The 22365-nt window shown below is 29.3% G+C and overlaps 3 protein-coding genes across 10 annotated transcripts in view; 2 read left to right on the plus strand and 1 right to left on the minus strand.

Annotated features, from left to right (window-relative positions):
* The first annotated feature begins 77 nt into the window (after positions 1–77).
* Positions 78–6024, plus strand: LOC108975064. Of its 4 annotated transcripts, none has more exons than XM_018943325.1 (8): positions 78–941; positions 2882–2912; positions 2975–3106; positions 3165–3272; positions 3325–3489; positions 3549–3649; positions 4308–4473; positions 4536–6024. In XM_018943325.1, exons 3-8 carry the CDS (start codon positions 2986–2988, stop codon positions 4817–4819), a joined length of 945 nt encoding a protein of 314 aa, XP_018798870.1. In that variant the 5' UTR covers positions 78–941; positions 2882–2912; positions 2975–2985; the 3' UTR covers positions 4820–6024. The 4 variants fall into 4 exon arrangements, with proteins under 4 accessions (XP_018798870.1, XP_018798868.1, XP_018798869.1 ...); XM_018943323.1 differs by having other exon boundaries at positions 78–292; positions 749–941; positions 2882–3106; XM_018943324.1 differs by lacking the exon at positions 2882–2912.
* A 3067-nt stretch (positions 6025–9091) lies between these two features.
* On the plus strand, positions 9092–10174 carry LOC108975065 (ADP-ribosylation factor 2). Its single transcript, XM_018943327.1, has 4 exons — positions 9092–9361; positions 9532–9794; positions 9852–9977; positions 10033–10174. Exons 1-4 carry the CDS (start codon positions 9295–9297, stop codon positions 10117–10119), a joined length of 543 nt encoding a protein of 180 aa, XP_018798872.1. The 5' UTR covers positions 9092–9294; the 3' UTR covers positions 10120–10174.
* Positions 10175–12163: 1989 nt separating this feature from the next.
* Positions 12164–22365, minus strand: part of LOC108975066 (microphthalmia-associated transcription factor) — an 18317-nt gene continuing 8115 nt past the window's right edge. For 3 of the 5 annotated variants that reach the window (XM_018943331.1, XM_018943329.1, XM_018943328.1), the window contains 5 exons: positions 18495–18515; positions 14507–14651; positions 13828–14069; positions 13599–13763; positions 12164–13527 (listed from right to left, as the gene is read on the minus strand). In XM_018943331.1, the coding sequence (XP_018798876.1) occupies positions 12721–13527; positions 13599–13763; positions 13828–14069; positions 14507–14651; positions 18495–18515 (1380 nt within the window). In that variant the 3' untranslated portion in view covers positions 12164–12720. The remainder of the gene's footprint in view (positions 13528–13598; positions 13764–13827; positions 14070–14506; positions 14652–18494; positions 18516–22365) is intronic. The other 2 variants (XM_018943332.1, XM_018943330.1) reach the window with 1 other exon arrangement.

Below are 22365 nucleotides of genomic sequence, written 5' to 3' on the forward strand. Positions count from 1 at the left end.
TTGATAAAATAGTTTTTAGCGAAAAATATCGATATTTGTCCATACCTATATGGGTATCCATTACCTCTTTATGGTTATGAAAAGAACAACCAACTCAAATCAATTCCTCATAAAAATATAAATTCGTAAAGAACATGAGCTTTTAATTTTCCATTTTACCACATGGTGAAAATATTGTATACACATTTGTAATCATTAAGAATGAACTTTTGTATTGTTGTAGTTGCGTGCAGTTCTCGTTTCGTTTCGTTTTCGTATAGCTTCTATATTTTCCGTACGTTTAAATATGAAGGTAGTATGTAAAAGAAATGAAGAAACTTTTGAAAATTATAGCCACACCACCATTTAGTTGCATTTGTTTGGTAATAAGGTGCGCTGCTGTTTAAAGACGGTGTAAATGAATGAAAAAATAAGACGGTGTGCAAATTTTGAATATGATTGTGTTAAAGCGTATTGGAATACATAAGAGCAAAAATTTGAATCGTTTGCATGTGCATACACACGTACATATGTTAAATTCATCTACAATAAAAAAGTTTTAAGTGCCGCGTAACAATTCAATTTGATGCACCAAGTGAGACTAATACATACGTGGTTTGACAGCAATATATTAATGCATGTTGTAGATTTGCAACGTATATGTGTAGGTTTAATATAACATATTAACTTACTAGTGTAGAAAAAAGCATTTGTACCTACCTACAATATTAATAATTAATCGCCTTTACTCAAATGTATAATTTTGAAGATACTTTCAAAATGTGGGATGATTTTGTTACATGAACGTTAAACAATTCAAAACTTAAGTAAATTAATGAAAATAAAGACTATGTATACATATAAAGTAACGCATTAGCGAAAATTGTTGGCGAAGAAAGTATGGTAAAACTCCATATATTAAAGCTGCCCATCGCTGTATACTGGAATGATTTAGTGATCGGGTAAGTTTTATACAATTGAGTGAGTACATAGTAGATCGCATTTGTCGCCCATTCCACTTTTCACTGGAACAAAACTTGAAATGCATACCTACACAGTCATTTTATCTGAGACAAACTATTGGATTATTATAAAGCTTAAATAATAGTTCGGTATATAAGAATATATAAACAAAAAGGTCCGGTTTTAACCACCATCTTATTTATATATGCATACATATGTATGTTTATATATATATGTATGTATTATATGCATATATATACCTTTTGAAGATCAGAGAGAGTAAGATAGTTAATATTCATCTCCGAAATTTGTTTTATATCTGTTCTCTAAACGTAAGTTTTAGAGCCGAGCTTTTGACTTTATAGAGAACTTATGGTGGACCACATTTGAATTAAAACATGTAGGAAAGTCATTAAAGAAGTTAAAAACTAATTATATTGTTTTATAAAAATATCTAGCATACATCTTCATAAGTACATGGATAACAACATATGTTAGTATTTTGCATTTAAACTCCCCCTTATTTACATATGTACATATGTATACGGCGTAATTGTAGTTTTATCAATGATATCACCAGAGAAGATACAACGCACAATGAATGTCTCTGATATCATCGTGCAACTTCTCTAGAGGGTAAATAAAAACATGTGTATGTAAGTATTTTATTAACTTCATTTCGGATGGGTTTGTCAGAGATGTATAATATTATCGCAAGTTCTCTGGCATTTTTTTTTTTTTTGTTTTTTTGTTATATTATATACATATAGATTCGCTTCAAACGTGCATGTTATTGTTTTTTTTTTTTACGTTCTGTATGCGCGTGATACTGTAAACTTGAGAGAGCACAATGTGCGTACATACAAGCATATATTTAAGAGATATTATACCTTTTTGGTTCTTGCTGTGAAAACTCGAATGCAATACTGTAAACACATTACCTTTTCTGAAGTCTAATTTTATAGTCCATATGCTACCAACTAAATTTTTCAATTCCAATCAATCATAATAATTAAATGTTTAAATATTAGGATTATTTCATAGAAAATGTGTAAAACTCGATTAAACTTTCTTATTTTTTGTATATTTGAGAAGATTAATGCAACGAATTAATATATTTGCTTAATACTGAAAGAATGATGAGATTCATCAATTATTGTCTATTTTCCGTAGTGCGTCACAATAAGAAAAAATATGAATTCTAGTGAGTTTAGTACATAACTACTATGCATATGTACATATGTATGTACTTATAAAGTTGCCCCTACTAAAGTTCGTGAAACCATTGCATTAGAAAGTGTGTAATTTGTTCACCTTTCATATATGTACATAAGTATGTATAAAACCAGGATTAGAAAGGGTCAGTTAAAAATTGTTGACAGTTGTATTGGTATTATATCGGTATAATAAACTCGGAGTTCTAAAATTCATTGGTATGTTTTTAGTCATATTCCATTGTTTTTCAGGCTGTGGTAATAGGTACACGTGCTAATTTTCTATAATATTTGTCTTTGTTTTTAGTGGTATTTTAATTATATATTCATTWAGTATTAATATATATATTAACAACAAACTCATTGCTTCACGTGGTTACATTAAATAAAACGAATCTATATAGTATATATGTACGTACGTATTTAATACCACTTTTTATGTTGTCATGGTGAATTTTAGAACGATATRTTGTGTGAGGCACAACAATGACCAACATTAAAGAAATCCTATATTTTGATTGATTTCAATGGTGTTAAATCACTCTACAGTAGTTAAATAAGCAGTCCTTTCAATATGTTTGTTGTCATTGTGCTACGAAGATTTCGTTTGACCTGCAGTTTTCGAGCAATATATAAAATTCTATTTATCTCAAAATTAACCACCTTTACCATAAGGTCATATTTAACAATCATTATATAATATATACCATTTCTCAATTTTTTAGGTAGATATATATGACAACCGCCTGTCAGCCTGTAGAAAACTCTAAGCTACGAATTTAAATTTGATTAATGTAAACATCATATATACTATGCAGATATCCAAAGGATGGCAAAATCACGCAATGCTCTCTATGCCGCTGGAGTAACTTGTTTAGGATTTCTTTGCTTTGCATTAGCTTCAGCTGCTATAGGAATACCTATTTGGGGTTACTATGATAGTCCAACTGGTGACTATTTATAAATTTTTGATAATCTATACATATTTACCTATTAATATAATTTCAGGTGGCTATGATTTCGATCGAGGATATTTCGGTCTCTTCAAAGTTTGCAAACAGCTAACATATAACCGGGAAAAATGTGGTAATGATGTTTCGAAATTTAGATTATCCAGTAAGTATTTAAAGATAAATAGAAAAAGCCATCATAAAATATTTAATTTTAGCTGTCGTTAACATAAGTGGTCTATTAACCATCGTAAGCTCGGCAGCTCTAGGTATTTTCTGTGTTCTATCGATAATACAAATAGCGATGATATCCTCTCGTGAAAAAGTTGTAATGCCTTACCACACATTGGTTATATTTAAGATGATATTGGCGCTGATAGCATGTGATTATAAATTTTTCATTCTTTTTTTCCTATTTATTTATTTGCAACTATTTATTTAGGTCTGTTGGCTACTATCGCAACAGTAATGTTTGCTCTACAAATTGATGATTCAGAAAAATATGGCTTTAAAATTTCTCGAGGCATATCGTTTTATTTACAGGTAAACAATGCTTTTAATATTTTCTAACATATATTTTCGATTATAGAAGTAACAAAGTACATTTACTTGCAATATATACTTATTGAATRCAATGTATTGAAAAATTATTCGAATACAATTTAGTGGTATTTCTGGTTTTAAGCTAGTAAAAAATAAGTCTATATCCATATAGTCAGTCAGTATAGTCAATAAATTTACTGAGTTTTGTGGAAACCAAAATAGATTACCAAACGATTAGTTATTGTAGACAAATTTCAATGCAATATGGCGCCTTTGAGTATCTTGGTTGTGCGATAGGGACACTGAAAAAATTTACTGCATGCCACCTATCGGTTAAACCCTGATTCGTCTCTATAACAACAAAAACCAATTAGAATTTCGACAACTATCATATTCCACAACTATAATCATAACATTTTTTTTTAGTCAGAAACTGTCAGCAGATACAAGCGAAAAAATATATTTTTTTTCTAGAGCTATCAAATTTTATTCAGATATCTTACTAAATGCTGTATTCTTAAGCGAAGTGAAGTTATTTAAATATCATTACATTTATTATTCACAAACCCATTTCTATGTCCACTATTATAAGGTATTATAAGTAACACCACGCATTCATTACAAAATAATCAATGCATTGAAATATCATTATTTATAGGTTTTAGTAATCGCTTTAACTATTGGACTTTTTCTTGCCGCTCTTTACGACGTACTTTTCTCACGTCGGATGGGCGGAGATCCCACCATGATTGTTGACACTTCTTCACCGGCCAACGCCACAACTTACAACAATCCTGGTTACAAAGAGTCACGACCAAGGAACGGTAAAAGTTCTTATTAAAATTTTTTTATTAGATAAAAAAAAACTTGTTTGTATACTCTCTAGGTGTTTCGGTAACTGATGCATCTGGCAGGCCTTATAGCGGTATACGAAATGRAGGAAGTGTCGCATCTATGTCAACTACAATGACTAGTATATCAAACGGTTCAACAGTGGAATCATTAACACGTTCTCCGCTTCGCTCCAGTTTAAAGAAACCTCGCCCGCCTCGTGACCCTGCGTTAGGTATTCCAAACCCTGGCTTTTCAGGATCGGGAAGCTCGCCGCCCATGCACCGTAGTAGTAGTGTGAAAAAAGTTCGTATTCAAACACATAGCACAGAAGTGTGAGGTTTGATTAGGAATGAATATTGTAGGATGAAAAATGGTAAAAATGTCAGTAAAGTAAAGATAATGGCACTTTAATGCGATGTGTACAGAAAGAATATGTTGTATATCAAAAACATACACATTGCATATACCACACATATGGATATGCACATGTGTCAATAAGGTACATCCATAACTGAACCCATAAGCATTAGTATAGAAATAATAGAGACGTTATTTCAACATAATAATGAGGGTCCTCATACAAATCGATAAATTTACGAATCATACAAATTTGCTCATTTAACTCAATTACACTAATAATAATTTTTCTGCAAATTTATAATTAATTTAAAATGTCTAGAATGAACGAGAGAATCAATACGAATGCAGGTCATACTCAAAATAACATTTTAATTCCTATTGTTTTGGTATTTGCTTTTAGCATTTTGACCATGAAAACATGTATAAAGTATAACGTTATTGTTTCTTATTTTCGTAGTTGTTTTTCTCCTGACYTAAAGCCGCATTGCACAAAAGTAAACGTTGATATACTGAAGGCRTTACTAAATTAGTAGCATGTGCAAAGTGGACACATCCGTCTAATAGTTAGTCTTCCATATAGACTTAAATTTTACACTTAATTATTTTCTATCCAATTATATAATGTTCTTATCTGTTGTTGTCTATAATGTTCGCATACGCGGAATAATGTAAACATATCAATCATTAAACCTTGATTAGTTATTATGGCCAGTGCTAGTGAAGCATGTACGTATTCAATATCCACACAAAACTTCATTTATACATTTGTTCATTGCGTGAAAAAATTAAAGTGAAACCAAAGACAATGAAGTGGCAATATTAAAACTACAGTGTAGCCCCTGGCGACCGAAGGACTATTTTAGGCTTGAATAGACTTTGAGAGCGTAGCTTGTGTCTCCCACTTAACTATAGACGATTTAAAAAARCCCCCGGAAATGACATTTGGATTAAGAATATTGAAATTTAGAGTAAAAAATCATTAGTTTTTGCGGAGTATAAAAGAATATTAAAAATATGTTATTATCAAGCATTTTTTTTTTTGTCCAAGTGGGAATTTTTAAGCTAGATGAAGTGAAGTACCGATTGCGGTTGATATTTTGAAGGAATTAACTTAAAAAAATTATTAAATTGGGTTTTTTTTAACAAAATAAATTCAATATCTCGAAATATTTGAACAACTATTCCTAGTTTTTGCACTCTTCATCGTAAAACTGCACGGCAAATTTTACGTTATTATTTTTTATGTTATTTGGGGTATTCACAAACTGTCTTAAATCGTAAAGTCGTAAAATTTTAAATTTTTACACTTGTTTAAAAAAAATTTGTTGTTGGATTACATACAAAAATGAGTTTACACATTTACAATCCTCTATACTACGTTTTCGAATCTTTATAACTTATAACTTTAAGAGACATGTGAAAACCCTAATTTTTATTTAAACAAGTGTAAAAATTTGAAATTTTACGACTTTACGATGCTTTAAGACAGGTTGTGAACGCCCCAATTATTTTTTCTTATCTCAGAATTTAAAATATAAGTTTTAGATTGATGTGTAGTTATTTTTGTCGATTAATTTGTAATATAATTGTTTTTAGTTACCTTACATTTTATTTCGAAAAAAGTGTAATTACAATTATTAAATTTTATTGTATTTTCCATGCAATTATATAGGGTTTATGTTGATTATTGATCTTTTTTTGAATTTAAATTTATTAACAAAATATTAACGTAGCTCATTTAATTGAATTTAGTGTAAACCCATTTCGGTTTCAAACTAAAATGTATCAAATCGCATTTTCGTTAGGAAGCAAGCACATGCCCCATGTTTAAGGGCACATTGACCAGATGGTACATATGTATGTTCTAATATGGTCAATGCATTGAAGATTTAAATATTTACAAAATTATATGACTGCATACATACCATGGTATATCTAAATGCAAATCGCGAATATTACAAATATTACATACATATATATATATCAGATAAAACAGCTAACAATAATTGTTGGTTACTAACTTACACATTTGCACAAACTATAAAGTAAATTAAATGAGGCTGTGTTTTATTACATTCACCGGCCCTACTAAGATATTCGTAGACTAATAGAATCTAATTCTTATATTTTCCACACATTTTATTGTGCTGTTAAAGTGATAGATCATTAAGAATATCTTTATACTAAGGAACACTAAGCAAAAGGCCTTACTGCATAATTTCCTTATAAAAGCAGAATATATTGAAAAATAATCCGTCCATTTGTACTTTTTAAACAATAAGTTAAGAGATGTATAAGTAGAATAACTGCACGTGTTTCCATCTCCTTTTGGTATGGTAATTAGTATAACTATAAAATATTCGCAAATCGTGTGTATATACATAGGTACGAAAATTAAAATAATAATAAAATCTTTAATCACACGAAAAGTAGAAAAAGGGGCTATATTTATTTTTGTAAACTTTTAACTGCACTATATATTAATGTCACGTGTTATTGTTACCGTTTGGACATTAAAATACAAAATATATATTTTAGTTTGCAATATTTGATTTATATACATATATAAGTAGAAGATTAAATACAATTCTTTAAAAACTTAGTGTATATTTTTTACACATACATATATTTTTTATTTCCATAGTGTTTGTATTAAAACGTATATTTATAAAAATACTTTACATCCAGCAAAAATTAAAAGATAAATAAATTACGAAAGTGGTTTTTATAAAAAGATTATCTTATATTTATTTAGAATGCTAATTAGCTATTTGTTCTATGCTYCATGTAAATTGTGGCTGGCACCCAATTTCCCGTGAAGTCACATAATAATTTGTAAATCACGCACAAAAGAAAGTCACATAAGCACTGCGCAGGTACAGCGTTTGCTTTACTTAAGCAGCCAATTTTGCGTGAGATCAACTCATAAYTTTCAAATTACGTAACTTCGCGGTGCCAGAGTCACTTAAGTACTGGCCAGGCACGGATCACGTTTTTCTTTCATAAAGCCAACTGGCAGCTGGCTTCTCGCGAATTTACTGCGTGACTTTCAAATTGCATTGTCCAGGCACGGTGCCTGCTTTACTTATACAGCCAACAGGCTATATTTACCGCATGACTTTCAAATTGCGGCGCGAGAGTCACCTAAGCACTGGCGAAGCACGCTGCCTGCTTTACTTATATAGCCAACTGGCAGCCGGTTCCTGCGAATTTACTGTGTGACTTTCAAATCACATCACATCGCAACGCGAGGGTCATCTAAGCACTGGCCAAGTACAGTGTCAGCTTTACTTATGTAGAGCCAACTGGCTGCCAATTTCCTGTGAAGTCACCTCATGACTTTTAAATCACATCGAGACACCAGAGTCACATAAGCACTGGCCAGGTACAGCACATGCTTTACCTACCTGGCAGCCAGATTCTGGAAAGGACACCTTGGGAAGGGTATTATTGCTTCGGTGCAGATGAAGCAAACTTTTTTTGCTCTCTTTGTGCGAAATATATATTAGATAATTGCAAAATAAAACATAATTCTTAAAAAATAGTATAAACTGTAAAATTGTATGTTTTTACTATATTTCCCCACACTCCGAGCATTAAAATTAACCAAGATATCAGGACTGAGAAATATTTTAAACTTCGGCGGAAGAGTGCAGGATTCCCYTAATTATTTTTAGGTAAGTGAATTACTGATTTTTTAAATGATCATACATACATACATATGTAAGAATATTAATTTTTTCAAATAATTCAATTAATTTTTTTTTACTCTAATTTTCGTTAATATGTATGCGTTCTTTGGCATGTACGTTTATATGTACGTTCGTGCCGTGGTGTTATTTCATTTTCAAACTTGAGCTTTTTCGATGTTCGCTTGTAATCATTTACATTTTAGTACTAACATTTACGTCTTCTCTATCTATTAACATTCTGTGGTAATTATACAGATTATCTTCTGTTAAAAGTAAAAACAATGTTAGTATTCAGGGAGTAAATTCCTCCGTTGTGTGGTGAATTCGCTGGTTGAAAATTTTGGAATGTTAACTATCGAATATGCACTTTTTTATATTCTACGTTCTAGTTGAAATATTTGAAATAATGACTACATTCAAATTTGACAATTTTTATTAAAAGAGATAATATCTTTCCACAGCATGAAGTCACAAAAAGTGAATATAGAATGCATGGTGTACAAACGGGTAAAATTGATGTTGGCAATGTCACTAAAGCACTTGTTATTGAGCTTGTCATTCTTTAGCTGCCATATTGGAATTCTTATGGGAGAACATTACTATTACTACACGTCGATAAATTAAGAATTGAGAGTATCTCATTTAAATCCTAGTAAAATTAATTGACTGAAACCCAAAAGTATTATAATAATACAATTACCGTGTTGAAAGTTAACTCCAACTTAGAAAAATATATCAATCTGCAAAAGTTCTGCCACAATGGGTTTAACAATTTCTAGTTTGCTGACACGTCTTTTTGGAAAGAAGCAAATGCGTATTTTGATGGGTAAGTTATGATTTTGTTGTATTTACCAATGCATACAAAAATATGCAAACTTTACATGGAATAATCGAAAGATTCGCCCTTTCGACGTCATTATTTTCTGAACTTGATATTATTAATATCTTAAGCATATATATTCACAAATTGCATATCTATTTTCTGTGTATGTACAGTTGGTTTAGATGCTGCTGGTAAAACCACCATTCTATATAAATTAAAACTCGGGGAGATTGTCACGACCATTCCAACTATTGGTTTCAATGTTGAGACCGTGGAATATAAAAATATATGTTTCACGGTGTGGGACGTCGGTGGTCAAGACAAAATCAGACCACTTTGGCGCCATTACTTCCAAAACACACAAGGTCTAATATTTGTGGTGGACTCAAATGATCGCGACCGAATAAATGAAGCTGAAAAAGAACTACAGAATATGGTACGTGGTTATATATATATATATATATTAAGATAACGTATACATTTATTTTTACAGTTGCAAGAAGATGAACTTCGTGATGCTGTATTGCTTGTATTCGCTAATAAACAGGATTTACCAAATGCTATGAGTGCTGCTGAATTGACCGACAAATTGAGACTTAATCAACTTCGAAATCGTCATGTAAGCTCCATTTCATTCACAACGCTTTAATATAATAAACGAATATTTTTTATAGTGGTATATTCAAGCAGCGTGTGCTACTCAGGGCAATGGGCTCTATGAAGGTCTTGACTGGTTATCTGCGGAATTAGCTAAAAAATGATAAACAAGTGTCCTAAGATGTTTTTTATTTATTAAATATTACGTGATTTCAACTTATAAGGGTGTAAAGCGAAAACAACTTATTTGGGATGCATTCTTAACAATTTTATAAATATTAAAACCAAATTTATTAGATTGTAAACATTCTATAATAAAAAATACATTCGCTTTAAATAAGTTTTATTGAAAAGTAAATATGGTGGGGAATCATGATAATACACAATTAAATTCTATTGAACAACAAAAAATATTTGTATCTAAAATTTTTTTTTTTTTATTATATTTACAATAACCAAAAATCTCAATTTTGTATCAAAAGTTGTACAATAGGTAGAAATTTGGTTTATACTTTTTTGTTTAACTATATTTTTCACAGTCTTGTAAAAAATAACCATAACTGCAATTTTTGGAGATTTAGAGCACTTTTTAAACATCATTTATTGGTATAAGTATAGATCATTTTGTCTGAACTTATTATTATGGTAAAACTGAATTAGTTATGTTGAATGAATTATCTTTTCATAGAATATATTCGTATGGTCAAGTATTGATTTGAAGGTAATTCTTCTTTAATTAATGACTTCATATTTAACATTAGCTTTGAACAGAAATAATGAAGGATTTTGACCTACAATAGCTATGCTTAAACACGCTATGTATTACCATATGTAGAATAGCTTACGAGTTAAATATCTTGAGCATAATGTCGTTACCATACACCAAAATCTGGTTATTGCCTTTTATTATAATTTTTCTTACCTCTGAGGATCTCAATAATACCAATTTTCACCAGGAGGAGGCTAAGGTTCTCTCCTGTCAATGATTATTGTTATCTAAGTTCACGAAATCATTAACACAAATAATAACAACAGCTGTTACAACAACAGTGACAACAACCATAGTTACATATTTCCTTTACGGCACGATATATTTCATTTATTATAAAATTTTCTCCAGCTAGATTATGCTTTTTAAGTGTCGAAATAAGCACTGTGGATTGATTGCATAATATATCGAGAATTTGAGCCTAATTGGTCATTTTGTTTTGTAGCAATATATGTGTTTTACATACATACATATGAACATATTGAATATAATAATTTATCTTAAAAATTCACAGCTCTTCTCATTTAGCGAGTGATTTTATAATAGTTGCTAAGATGCTCACATTTGGATAGCCTGTGGTGAATATTAATAAATAATACAATAAAATTGCAATGCAATATTAATAATAAAGACAAATTACGTTATTTTAAACAACCTATGTACATATGTATGTACGCATATACATACAAATATACATTTTTACATACATTAGTTAACAGGTAAATACATATATATTGATATATGCCCACATAGAAATATTGTACTTATTATATGTATATTTATGTATACATAAAACGACGTGCATATATGTAAGTTTGTATATGTAAGCACATAGACTTAAAATATTCATTTAAAAGTACACACTTCAAAGTTTGAATATAGAGAAGATGCTGCTTTTTACCGAAATTCTATTGAAAATTTCCCGATACACTAAAATTGACATACATACATACATWTATTTCAAAATATTTCCAATATCAATGCAACTTCTGATATGTACAATTATGGCATTTAGTTTTACACAATTTAAATTTGTTAAAAATTTTGTATTGGCTATTCCTATTATTAAATACCACATGCAAATAAATATACTTACGTTTACATATACATATATATTACATACTTATATATCTGTCTCTTATACACATCTAGATTACTTACGTTTACATATACATATATATTACATACTTATATATATATATATATATGTAGGTACATATGTAGGTCAAAGGGTGGGTCAACCAACTTAATATTGGTATTCAAAATATCGCGACATGGACTAAAAGTGAAATTACTTCGAGATTATTCTCAATATTTCTGCTTAATTTAAATGTAGGTATGTTCATTAATTAATTCTAAAAAATAACATTAATTACAACATTTTTCATATTCAAATGAATGGGCTAAAATTAATTAATTGGCCTTTTCTTTTAATGTGATTAAATTTGATAAAGTTATGACTAAAATAAACATGCCGATCTTTTCAAACAGTTTCAGTGGTAACATTGGTCCGTATTATAACATCTGAATTCAATGTATGCTTAAAAGTCTAAAACTCTGTTTGCCTATAAAGAAATACACTATTTTATAATAATACAATATTTTACATAATTAATCTAATACACAAAAGCATTTATGTATTTTGTATTAACGTATGTTTTTAAGTAAATTTTCAATCTAAAACTTTCTTTTCTTAATATGTATTTTTGTAACAATCAACAATGCAATATATGCTCCTATGATAAGAAAAGAAAAAGAAAAAAAAAAGAACAATGTATGTATATACATATTTGCAATGACTTGTGCCCGTACGTACATACATATGTATATAGATTTGCACACATATGTTCTACTTACATATTGGTATGCATACATACATTGTGTAAGAGACGTATTTTATACTTCTCTGATGCATAAGCTGTARTGCCTTCATTTTGTTCTATTATAGAATACATTCGTAGGTAATATAAATAAAATTTGTGTGTTAGCSATTTTATCATGCCAAGTCTATGTCCAAGGAATCAGGCGATAATAGCATAGGATCATTTGTAGCTGATGAGACTAGTGAAAGAGAATCACTCATCATTGCACTAGAYAAATCATCAGAAGCGTGTGATGCACCAACATGATGTTCGTCGTCATGCAGATGATGGTTATGATGCTGAAGAGATGATGACTCCAAGCCGTTAAGGTTTTGAGTCACGTGTTGGTGGTGCGAGGAAGATAACAGGGGATCTCTACCGTGTTGCAAAGTTGATGGTGACTTGGAGAGGCAACTGATATCGTTTTTATTGCCCATGGATGTTATTTGATGTTGCGAGTGATTTAAGTAGTGGTTGTTRTCGCAGCAATGTTTCATTTCCTGCTGCGAGTGTTGTAGTTGTTGATGGTGGTGTTGTTGTTGACGATGATGGTTATGATTGGGTTGATGACAACTTGTCGTTAAGCTGCATACTGAATTTCCCATATTTTTCCTTTTGCTACTGTAACAGTTACCATTTATATGTGTCYCTGTTGACGCGGGCGAAGTAACTGTGTTTTGATAGAGGTCATCTAGTGAGTTTGCGTTATTTTGGCAGTTGGGATTATGACAGTCGTGGGCATTGTCACCAATGCAATCATTGCCATCGAAACTATTGCAACATTGTAGATGCGCTGCTGTTGGCGAATGTGCTGCTGAGAAAAAGTGATTAATGTTTGATGACAACAAAGGATCACCGCATTGCACAGGATGCTTGCTATCTTCCATAAGGTCATCTATTGGAGTAATACTGAGGCTGGCTTCACTTGTTATAACCGATAACTAAAATTAAGGATTATTATGAGAATAAAATATTCCTATCAAAAAACGATAAAATTTTACGCATTACTTACCTTTTCTACCATATCCGGAATTAAGGATGTTGAATGATTATTATGTAACAATGGCGAAGCAGGACTGGTTCCTTTGAGGAAAGATGTTGGGGCTGGTGCTGACACTGATGTTAAATTAAAGTCACTTAATGGTATTCCATGCGACTTAGCTTGCATTTCCAATTCCTTGAAATGAAATTAAAGCTGTTAATGGCCTGGCATATATGTATAAAATATTTTATTGAGATACCTTTATTCTATTTAAAAGCTTTCGATTTTGCATTTCCATTTGACGTTGGCGTAGCTCATTTTGTTTTAGCCGCGAAACTTCATGTTTAAGGCATTTGATGTAGTCGACAGAGGATTTAAGTATTGTGCCCTTGTTTGGACGTATGTCACGTACAACTTCGTAGTATGGGTCGTTAGTTTTAGGTAGTAATGTACCCAGTTCTTTAATGCGGTCGTTTATGTTAAAACGTCTTCTTCGCTCAACTATAAATAAAGTTAAATGCTTGAGTACAACTTTATAAAAATTATTTGTTACCTTCCTGCAATATCGCTCRTGTAATAAATACAGGGTTAACTTTTGACTACGATTAAAGTAGTATCATTAAATCGAGTTCAATATTTAATGTTGATACATTTTTTGTTTCTTTTTTTTTTGCGATTATATTTGTAAAAATTATCAATATTAAGGTGAATACCCAAAGTAAAAGAGATCATATATTTTTTGCAGTAAATGTTAAAGTAGTATTTTATTGTTTTGAAATTAAATGAGAGCAAGATACGAGTATAAAATCTTGTGAATAAAGTCTTGACAATTTACACTTAGTTATAATAAATTATTTAAACGTTTTAGATTCAAATATAATTGCAAATAATTGCACTTACTCGGGGATAGTGCCAAATACTTGATTATTTTTACTTACTCATATTATGATTATCCTTTTTCTGTCGGTCCTTAACTAATGCATGCATTTCTGCATCAGTGAGGGATTGCGGTTCTTGTTTTATAGCCAAATCCGTTGAGAAATTATCGAATTTTAGATCTGCATCAAACAGGCAATCGTCCGCCTAGGGAAAATCACATTTAAAACCATTTGACATAAAAGAAATACCATACAAAGCATATGAGCTAGATATGTATGTATTATACATATGTATATAATTTATATTAATGTGTGCACATTTGTGTATTGTAKTATTATTTAAGATCATAATTTTATATTGATTTTAATGAAAATTGCTACCAAATTATAGAAAGTCAGTCTGGTAAATAAAATATGTCATCCTAATAATAAGTTTACGTGCTAAATGCTAAATATTATTGTTGGAATGTCATATAACTACTACCTTACCAAACGAAACATGGGGAGTTCAAAATTACAAGCAAATAATTTATTACGTATGTAAGTATACAATTAAAAATTTGTGTAAGGAATTACATACATATTTTTTGTTTTTCTTTTGTAAAAATGCGAGTCGGTCTTCTTATTGTTTTTTATCAGCCCTTTGCGATCTATTGTTATATTCTTTACTTTACCTTATTTCACAAAATACTTAAAAGTTTTCTTTAAAGAATATATAATAAAATATATGAATAACAGAAATTCTAACATTATGAATATATACAGTTCAAAAGCTTATTAGCTCGGATTTTGATTAAGAATAGTTAGGGTCGTTTTAGAGCTTTTTATTACTAAATATTCTCTCTTCTTTCCGGCGTGATAGAATAAATGTATGTATGTGAAAAAGCTGCAGCATACCTTGACTCTTATTTCTAATATCAATTTTTTATGATATTAACACCATCAGAAAACTCAAAGCAATTTAAAGCCTTATTCAGTCGTGCGTTTCATTATATCGTACAGCACACTCAGCATTGAATGACTAGAGACTAATAAATTGTGTACACAATAATGTACGCTATTTAACTATCACTTTAGTATTAGATRTGTTCATAAATATATTTACAGTATACACATGCAAGAGTTAATATTCATATTATCATTTATCGAATATTTATGAGTGAAGGATACAATATTTTTTCACAGACAATAATGAAGTTAATTACAAAATCATTGCCAAGGCTGAACTAAGATTATTCTCCTTCATGTTCGAATTTTATAGAGAACCCATTTATATAACTTTTTGTTAAGAAGTAATATAATACATACATACATAATATTTATTAGTTTTAAGATATTGATATTTCTTAAATTTGTATTTTCACTAAGCGAATTAAAAACAACAATTATGTGAAGTATATATTTCTTTAGGATTATTCAGATTTTAAATACCCAGAAACATTGAGAGTTGACTTTAAGTCACTAAACACATTCCTATGACTAAACACTTATGTATATAAAATTACTTTAAGTGGATATTTGTAAGATGATATTTATAAAGATCATGACTGATGTAAACCAGAAATAGGAATTAATTACAGATTTTATGATATAAACCAAAACCGAAAATACAACACATTAATTTCTAAAACAATAATAATTTTTAAGTTATAGGTATAGAGATTAGTGAAAAATATGAAAATAAATATACATTTTAGTTCTAGTTCAAAAATTGGTTATAATAGTTGTTAATTAGTTGTTGGTTAATTAGTTGTTATAACGTAAGAAAAATGTTTACGCCGTTATGTTTATACCAAATATTAGTGGAGTTGTAAATTGTGGCTTGAATATTTCGCGTATTTGGATTATTACTCGAAAATCCTAGATTTGTATCCAAAAAATAATTCTATAACTTTTATTTAAGAAAATTTACATTTAGAAACAATAGCCTCTTTTGATCTATATGCCGACATATATCCATACATATTTACATATACATATACATATATAAATATATTTATATGTATGCAAAATAACTTTATTTGCTAAAGAAATTCACATTTTGATATGGATTTGATTAGGAAATATGTTAATTAAAAATGTCAACAAGTTGTTGAAAATTTCCTCTACTTTGCCTAACAGATTATGAGATTTGAACGAAAAATTTAATTTTAATTTACAGTAAAAAATTAAAAATCAATCAGCACACTAAAGTAAACCTTGACATAAAATACGACTTCGCTTTGCAAACGGACAACGAATAGCAGGCAGAACGTGTATCATACGTGTATGCGCACATTGCCAATGTCAGCTGCCTATTTTCCTGACCCCTCTGCCTTCCCTCAAGTTTTCTCCGCTTTGCTTACTTGCTACCCACCACAACCCACTAACATTCGATGATTGTTTGTTTTCATTGAGAAAAAAGTAAAGTTGTCAGTCGGCGCGTATCGGACACAACAGYATTTACAACTACAGCGTGACATATGTATAAGCACCGACTTGTGAGCATTCATCAGTACAATATCAATAAAATTTGCCGTAAGTCAGCGTTCCTAAATTATTTACAGTCTTACCATTTTCTATACAGGGCGGCTGTAACGTATGTATATAATATGTATGTGTATATACATAAATATTTATACACACATATACGTGTATCGCATTTATATGTTCACTTTTAAAAAATGTTGTTCGTGAAAAACTCAAAATAGTTATGAGATTTAACACATGGACATATGTATTCAGTGAAGAATTTTTTTTTATTGGACAAATTTTAGCCCTTATTCATATATGTATGTACGAATTAAATTATTGCCATAACAAATTATTTGTATTTTTAAATACAAAAATCATGACTAAACTTAGTTTTTTTTTAAATGATATAAACATGTTTATAAATTTTTAATAAATATATTAAAAAAGTATACATACATATTAAAATATACATATATGTGGGACAAAGAACATTATTATGAAAGTTTGTGACACAAAGTCTAATAAATCATTAGTCTTGCATTAATATGTAGATGATTAGGTAGCAGCTCACACGACGTACTGATAATTGTAATTGTTATAGATACGTTTTAATGCGAGAGGAATAATGAAAATTAAGTATGCCTTAAAGTTATGGAGGAGTTATAACAAATTCGTATATATGAACGATCAGTTTCATGAGAACCAAATAGTTTGCAGAGGCTGCATTATCTTGTTAGTCTATATGTAAATAATGTTGCATTAGTTGAGTAAACTTTCGTTTGGAACTACAACTAAATAGGAGAGTTATCGAGCAAAAATATAAAACAAAAGTTCGAAATTAATTGTTTAGGAACCGTTAGGAAACCAACCAGTTTTCCAGCTGAACATTTCGAAGAGATGGATATAACTATATCGACTCAGATGACTTTCATAATCGTATTTTGATTTGAATTGAGAAATGAATAATTTTGTGGGTTTTGCATTCAATTTTCTTTAGATATATGAATTTATTAAAGCATACAATATTTTCATTCTGCCCAGTGCAGTATAAAGTTGGAAGTTATATATTTTTTATTTATTCTTGGAAATCAAATCGTTTATGTTATAAATGAACTCTAAACGTGTGCACAGGAGATGGAAATAAAAAAATATTCCGATTTAGGCAAATTCCGTTAACTGTAATAGTATATGAGCAGCGATACTACTAACATGATATACTTACTCTATTTATTTTAAATACAAATAGTTTCTTAATCCAAAAATTAATTTCAAAGTTCGGGGTTATGAATCTCGGGAAAATTATGATTTTTATGCATTCGCTTCCGTGATAAGTTTTGATTTTTATTTAACTACATGATGCATGAATAATTTTGAGATTAGGTAACCATGCAAAAAGGAGAACGAGTTAAAACTTTCCTAATAAATGCAATACATTTTTTAAGTAGTATTAATTATAATAAAAAACTTAAATAATAAAAAGCGCTTAATTATATTCAACTGATGTAAATAAAAATATACAAATAATAAGAATAGCACGAAAATGATAAATATACACACAAATAATAAAGTTAAAAGTTTTAATTTTAGCACTTACATCACTGTCAAACAAGAGGAGCTGGAAACATATAAATTGTTAATAAAGCATTATAAAAAATTATAGGTTCATATATAATTAAATCAAATTTTTATTGGATTTGTTATTGTCTAAGGTGTACACACATACACATGTCTGTACCATTGCATATGTAAATGTGTTATTCGAAGTGTTGTGAAAACAAGAATATACAATTAAAGTTCGAAATTAATTGTTTAGGAACCGTTAGTTGTTTAGTGATCGCTGAAAACCAACCAGTTTTCCAGCTGGATATTACGATTTCGACAGATTGAAAGCCAGCGGAGCGGATTTAGCGCTTTAAAATCGGCTCGACTTTCAGCGTTCACAGTACCAACAATATGTACATGAATATTCTATAAACTTAACTTTAAAAATAAATTCTAAATTTTACACTAAGTCAGTTTTATTTGCATAGATATAAATAAATATTTATAGTTGAGGAAAAAAATAACTCTTGTTTTTATTGAAATTTTACTTATTATATAATTATCATATTCTATATATTTATCGTACTATTTATTCCATTCAATTATTGTTTCAAAATTTAAATGATTTAAATGTTATTTTTTAATGCTCTTGCAAATATAAAAAAAAACGAAAGGTTCAGTTTAATGAGGACATTTTTTAAACAATTAAGTTGAGAACAGGATTATGACAGCCCAATTGCAAAAACTCTTAATTAATCGATACAAATGGCAGCAGAAAACGTGGATGATCTATGAGAAATTTTAATAACTCAGCTTTAAGAGCATGAGGGAAACGACTACACATAAATCTCTATATACGTATGTATATATAAATGCCTAAGTTGAGCTGCAAGTTAATATTATTTGATTCAAATAATATATACTATATGCTATATTTGGATTTCACCAGTATATAGATACATACATATGTGTACACAGTGCGAATACTATATATTATTTAAGTACATTTATTAGCCAGAGTTGTTTTGAGTATCAYAACAGGTTGATAAACATATATATAATTATAAAACAACTTTTTACAACTTGATCAATTAAACCCCGTTCAGTTTTTGGAATCAAAGGATACAATGAACTTTACTGGCTTTCGCCTTGACTACACATTCTGAATATTAATTTCCGAGTATTATTTTATATATGTATAATGTTATAATTTTCTTAAGACACTTTCGATTCACTTTCGAAGTTTTCATTTCGTGATCTACTTGGCTTCTACTTACTTAATTATTTTATTTTTGTTATTACAAAAATTTTGTATGTACAAACTAGGGTTTTAATAAAAAAAAAAAACCTTCAAAAATAGTTTAATACAGCGTAAATTCTTTAGGAACTTTTAATGTTAAGTACATATGTATATGTATAATGATATCGTTTATCATTCTCTTAATTTGCACATATAAGTATGTATGCTCGATTTGTTGTGCATACACAAATATATGTAAAATAATAACGTAGGTATGTCAATCAAAAATAAACAATACATTTGCCTGGTCGATCTACATCCCTCTTAGCTGATTTTGTTCTGATGTATATATAGTCTTATCTTATTTGATAATACATAGGTATAAAAGAAGGCCAAAAATTATAAAACATACAATGTCAAAAGATATTTGGCTCAAATGCCTAAGGCAACATATGTRTATATCCTTAAATTCCAATTTGAAACTTTTACTAAAAACCTTGGCTCTAGGCGAATGGAGTGAGAAGCTCCGATAGCTTTTGTATGTATGTAGAAACGTTATGATAAAATCTGTAAGTATCTCAGGATACACCTGAAAACTGTATGGCACACATACAAATATATTTTGTATAGCAACGTCAGTTATTGGAGCATGCGCACGTTTATGCGTAAGCAAAGTTCTTACTATTCACTTACCAGTATTGATAAGAAATTCGCAACTTATACGTACTCATTTAACAAAGTTAGAGATAATCGTTGCTAACAAAATACAAAACATATACATTGCAAACGTGTGAGCTGTTCAATGAAATTAGTTAAATCGGTCTTTATATAAGACACTAATTTTCTTAATTATTTGCACGTAAATATGTACATACATATGTTCCACTCGACAAAATTCTGAACAAGTTTATATTTATATGTTCAAGCTATTTGTAGAGACTTTATGTAATGAATAAATAGCGAGAGAGCAGAGCACAACGATAACAAAATATTATTTACACAGCTTTTTTAACAACACTTATGAAACACAATTTTTTAACTCGATTTTAACGACTTGTTTTAAACACATACATTTTTTTTTGAGTATTGAATAGCCAATATATTCATTTCAGTTGAATATTTAAAAACGAACGGCTTACGATACTTACTAATTAAAAATTTGGTAAAGTATTTAAAAGTTAAAAAGCAAGCACAGTGGCGCATTTATTAATTTTAAAAATCTTACTTTCAAAATATGACAGGGCATTCTCATCAGCTTTTTCAAAAACGTATAGTAAACAATGAAACTCTTAAGTGCTTAGTTAGAGTACATAGATAGTTCTCTCCTATATATGTATGTACTCTAAAATCTTAGCGACAAATAGAAATGTTTGTACGGACGCACACAAATTTACCACTCAATGTTTAGGCTTATCATAATTGAATTTTATTCAGTTATCGGTCTTCTGTTGTTGTGTAAAAAGATTTAAAATGCTCATCGATCAGAAAAAACTTCCTTTTAAGAAGTTTTTGTTACAATTTATTGTTAGTCAATTATCGCAAGGTTTTTTTTGTGATTTATCAGGCTATTTGTTATTAAATATATCAAATTATAAAAAGCTTTTTAACTGTTCACGTGGAAAGCATATAAATATGCAATTTATACACCTACGCTTGTATATAAACGTATTTCGACACATTATGTTCACAGTTATTTGGCTTAGTAAGATATCTACTACTTTAATTTGGTTTATATACATACACAGATGTATATTTCTTATGTRAAAAATTTTATGGTAGCCTCCCATGTGCTCAGTTTTATCTTTTGTCATTTTCAACATTGGCTTTATAATCTTATCAAAAGCGACAGATAAATATGCCAAGTAGTGATTACATTAAATAACATCAACCCGCTAAAGTTGTATTTTACTCTTAAAGAAAGGTATTAAAATATTTTTTATAAAATTTTCAAAAAACATTCTTCAAGCCTTGAGTTCAAAACTACTACGAGAACTTTATTTATTATTGTAAATATATATGTGCATGTTAATTAAAATGAGAGTGGTTGGGTAAAAAATTAAATGTAATGAGAATTTAATATGCATCTAACGAGCAAAAAAACAAAAAATTTATGTGAAATTCTATTCTAAGTACACAAAATGTTGAGAGTTTCAACAAATATAAATCAAGAATTTATATATTAAGAAGTGTAAATACATACTACATGTGTATTTTCTTAGATATGATTAACCAGCAGATTAGACTTATAAAGTTGTAATAATATACGAGTATATACGTACATATGTATAACCAATTTCTGTATTTGTACGCAACACTAATGCAATGTAAAAATTTAATAATATGATGATATATTAGGGTTATCCCAGAAGTAGCAGACCGATACAAATAAATTATTTGGTGGTTTAGTTAGTAATTTTTTTTTTCATCTGCAGTCAATATTCAAAATTAAAATTACAAATTATATTAAAATCAATTAATTGAAGTTCACAACGAATTAGTATGCTCTATAATCCTCAGAGGTAATAAAAGTTTCCCTCTTTAATTAAAAAACTCGGAAAGTGATTTATCAACATTTGAGAAGCGTTCTCCTATCAGTTCACTTGCATAGGTTGTTATATATAGTATGTAGTAGTGTATATCGATTTGTAACGTACATATACTCAAAAGAATTTATTCATATACA

Source organism: Bactrocera latifrons, unplaced genomic scaffold (genome assembly GCF_001853355.1).
Source record: "Bactrocera latifrons isolate USDA-ARS-PBARC rearing strain unplaced genomic scaffold, ASM185335v1 scaffold_601, whole genome shotgun sequence".
Classification (NCBI taxonomy): Eukaryota; Metazoa; Arthropoda; class Insecta; order Diptera; family Tephritidae; genus Bactrocera; species Bactrocera latifrons.

Excerpts from the sequence above, each read along its gene's own strand:
- LOC108975065 (XM_018943327.1), top strand. The coding sequence starts at position 9,295 with ATGGGTTTAACAATTTCTAGTTTGCTGACACGTCTTTTTGGAAAGAAG. Across the intron at positions 9,362-9,531 it reads GCAAATGCGTATTTTGATGG|TTGGTTTAGATGCTGCTGGT; the intron begins GTAAGTTATGAT and ends GTGTATGTACAG. Across the intron at positions 9,795-9,851 it reads AAAAAGAACTACAGAATATG|TTGCAAGAAGATGAACTTCG; the intron begins GTACGTGGTTAT and ends TTATTTTTACAG.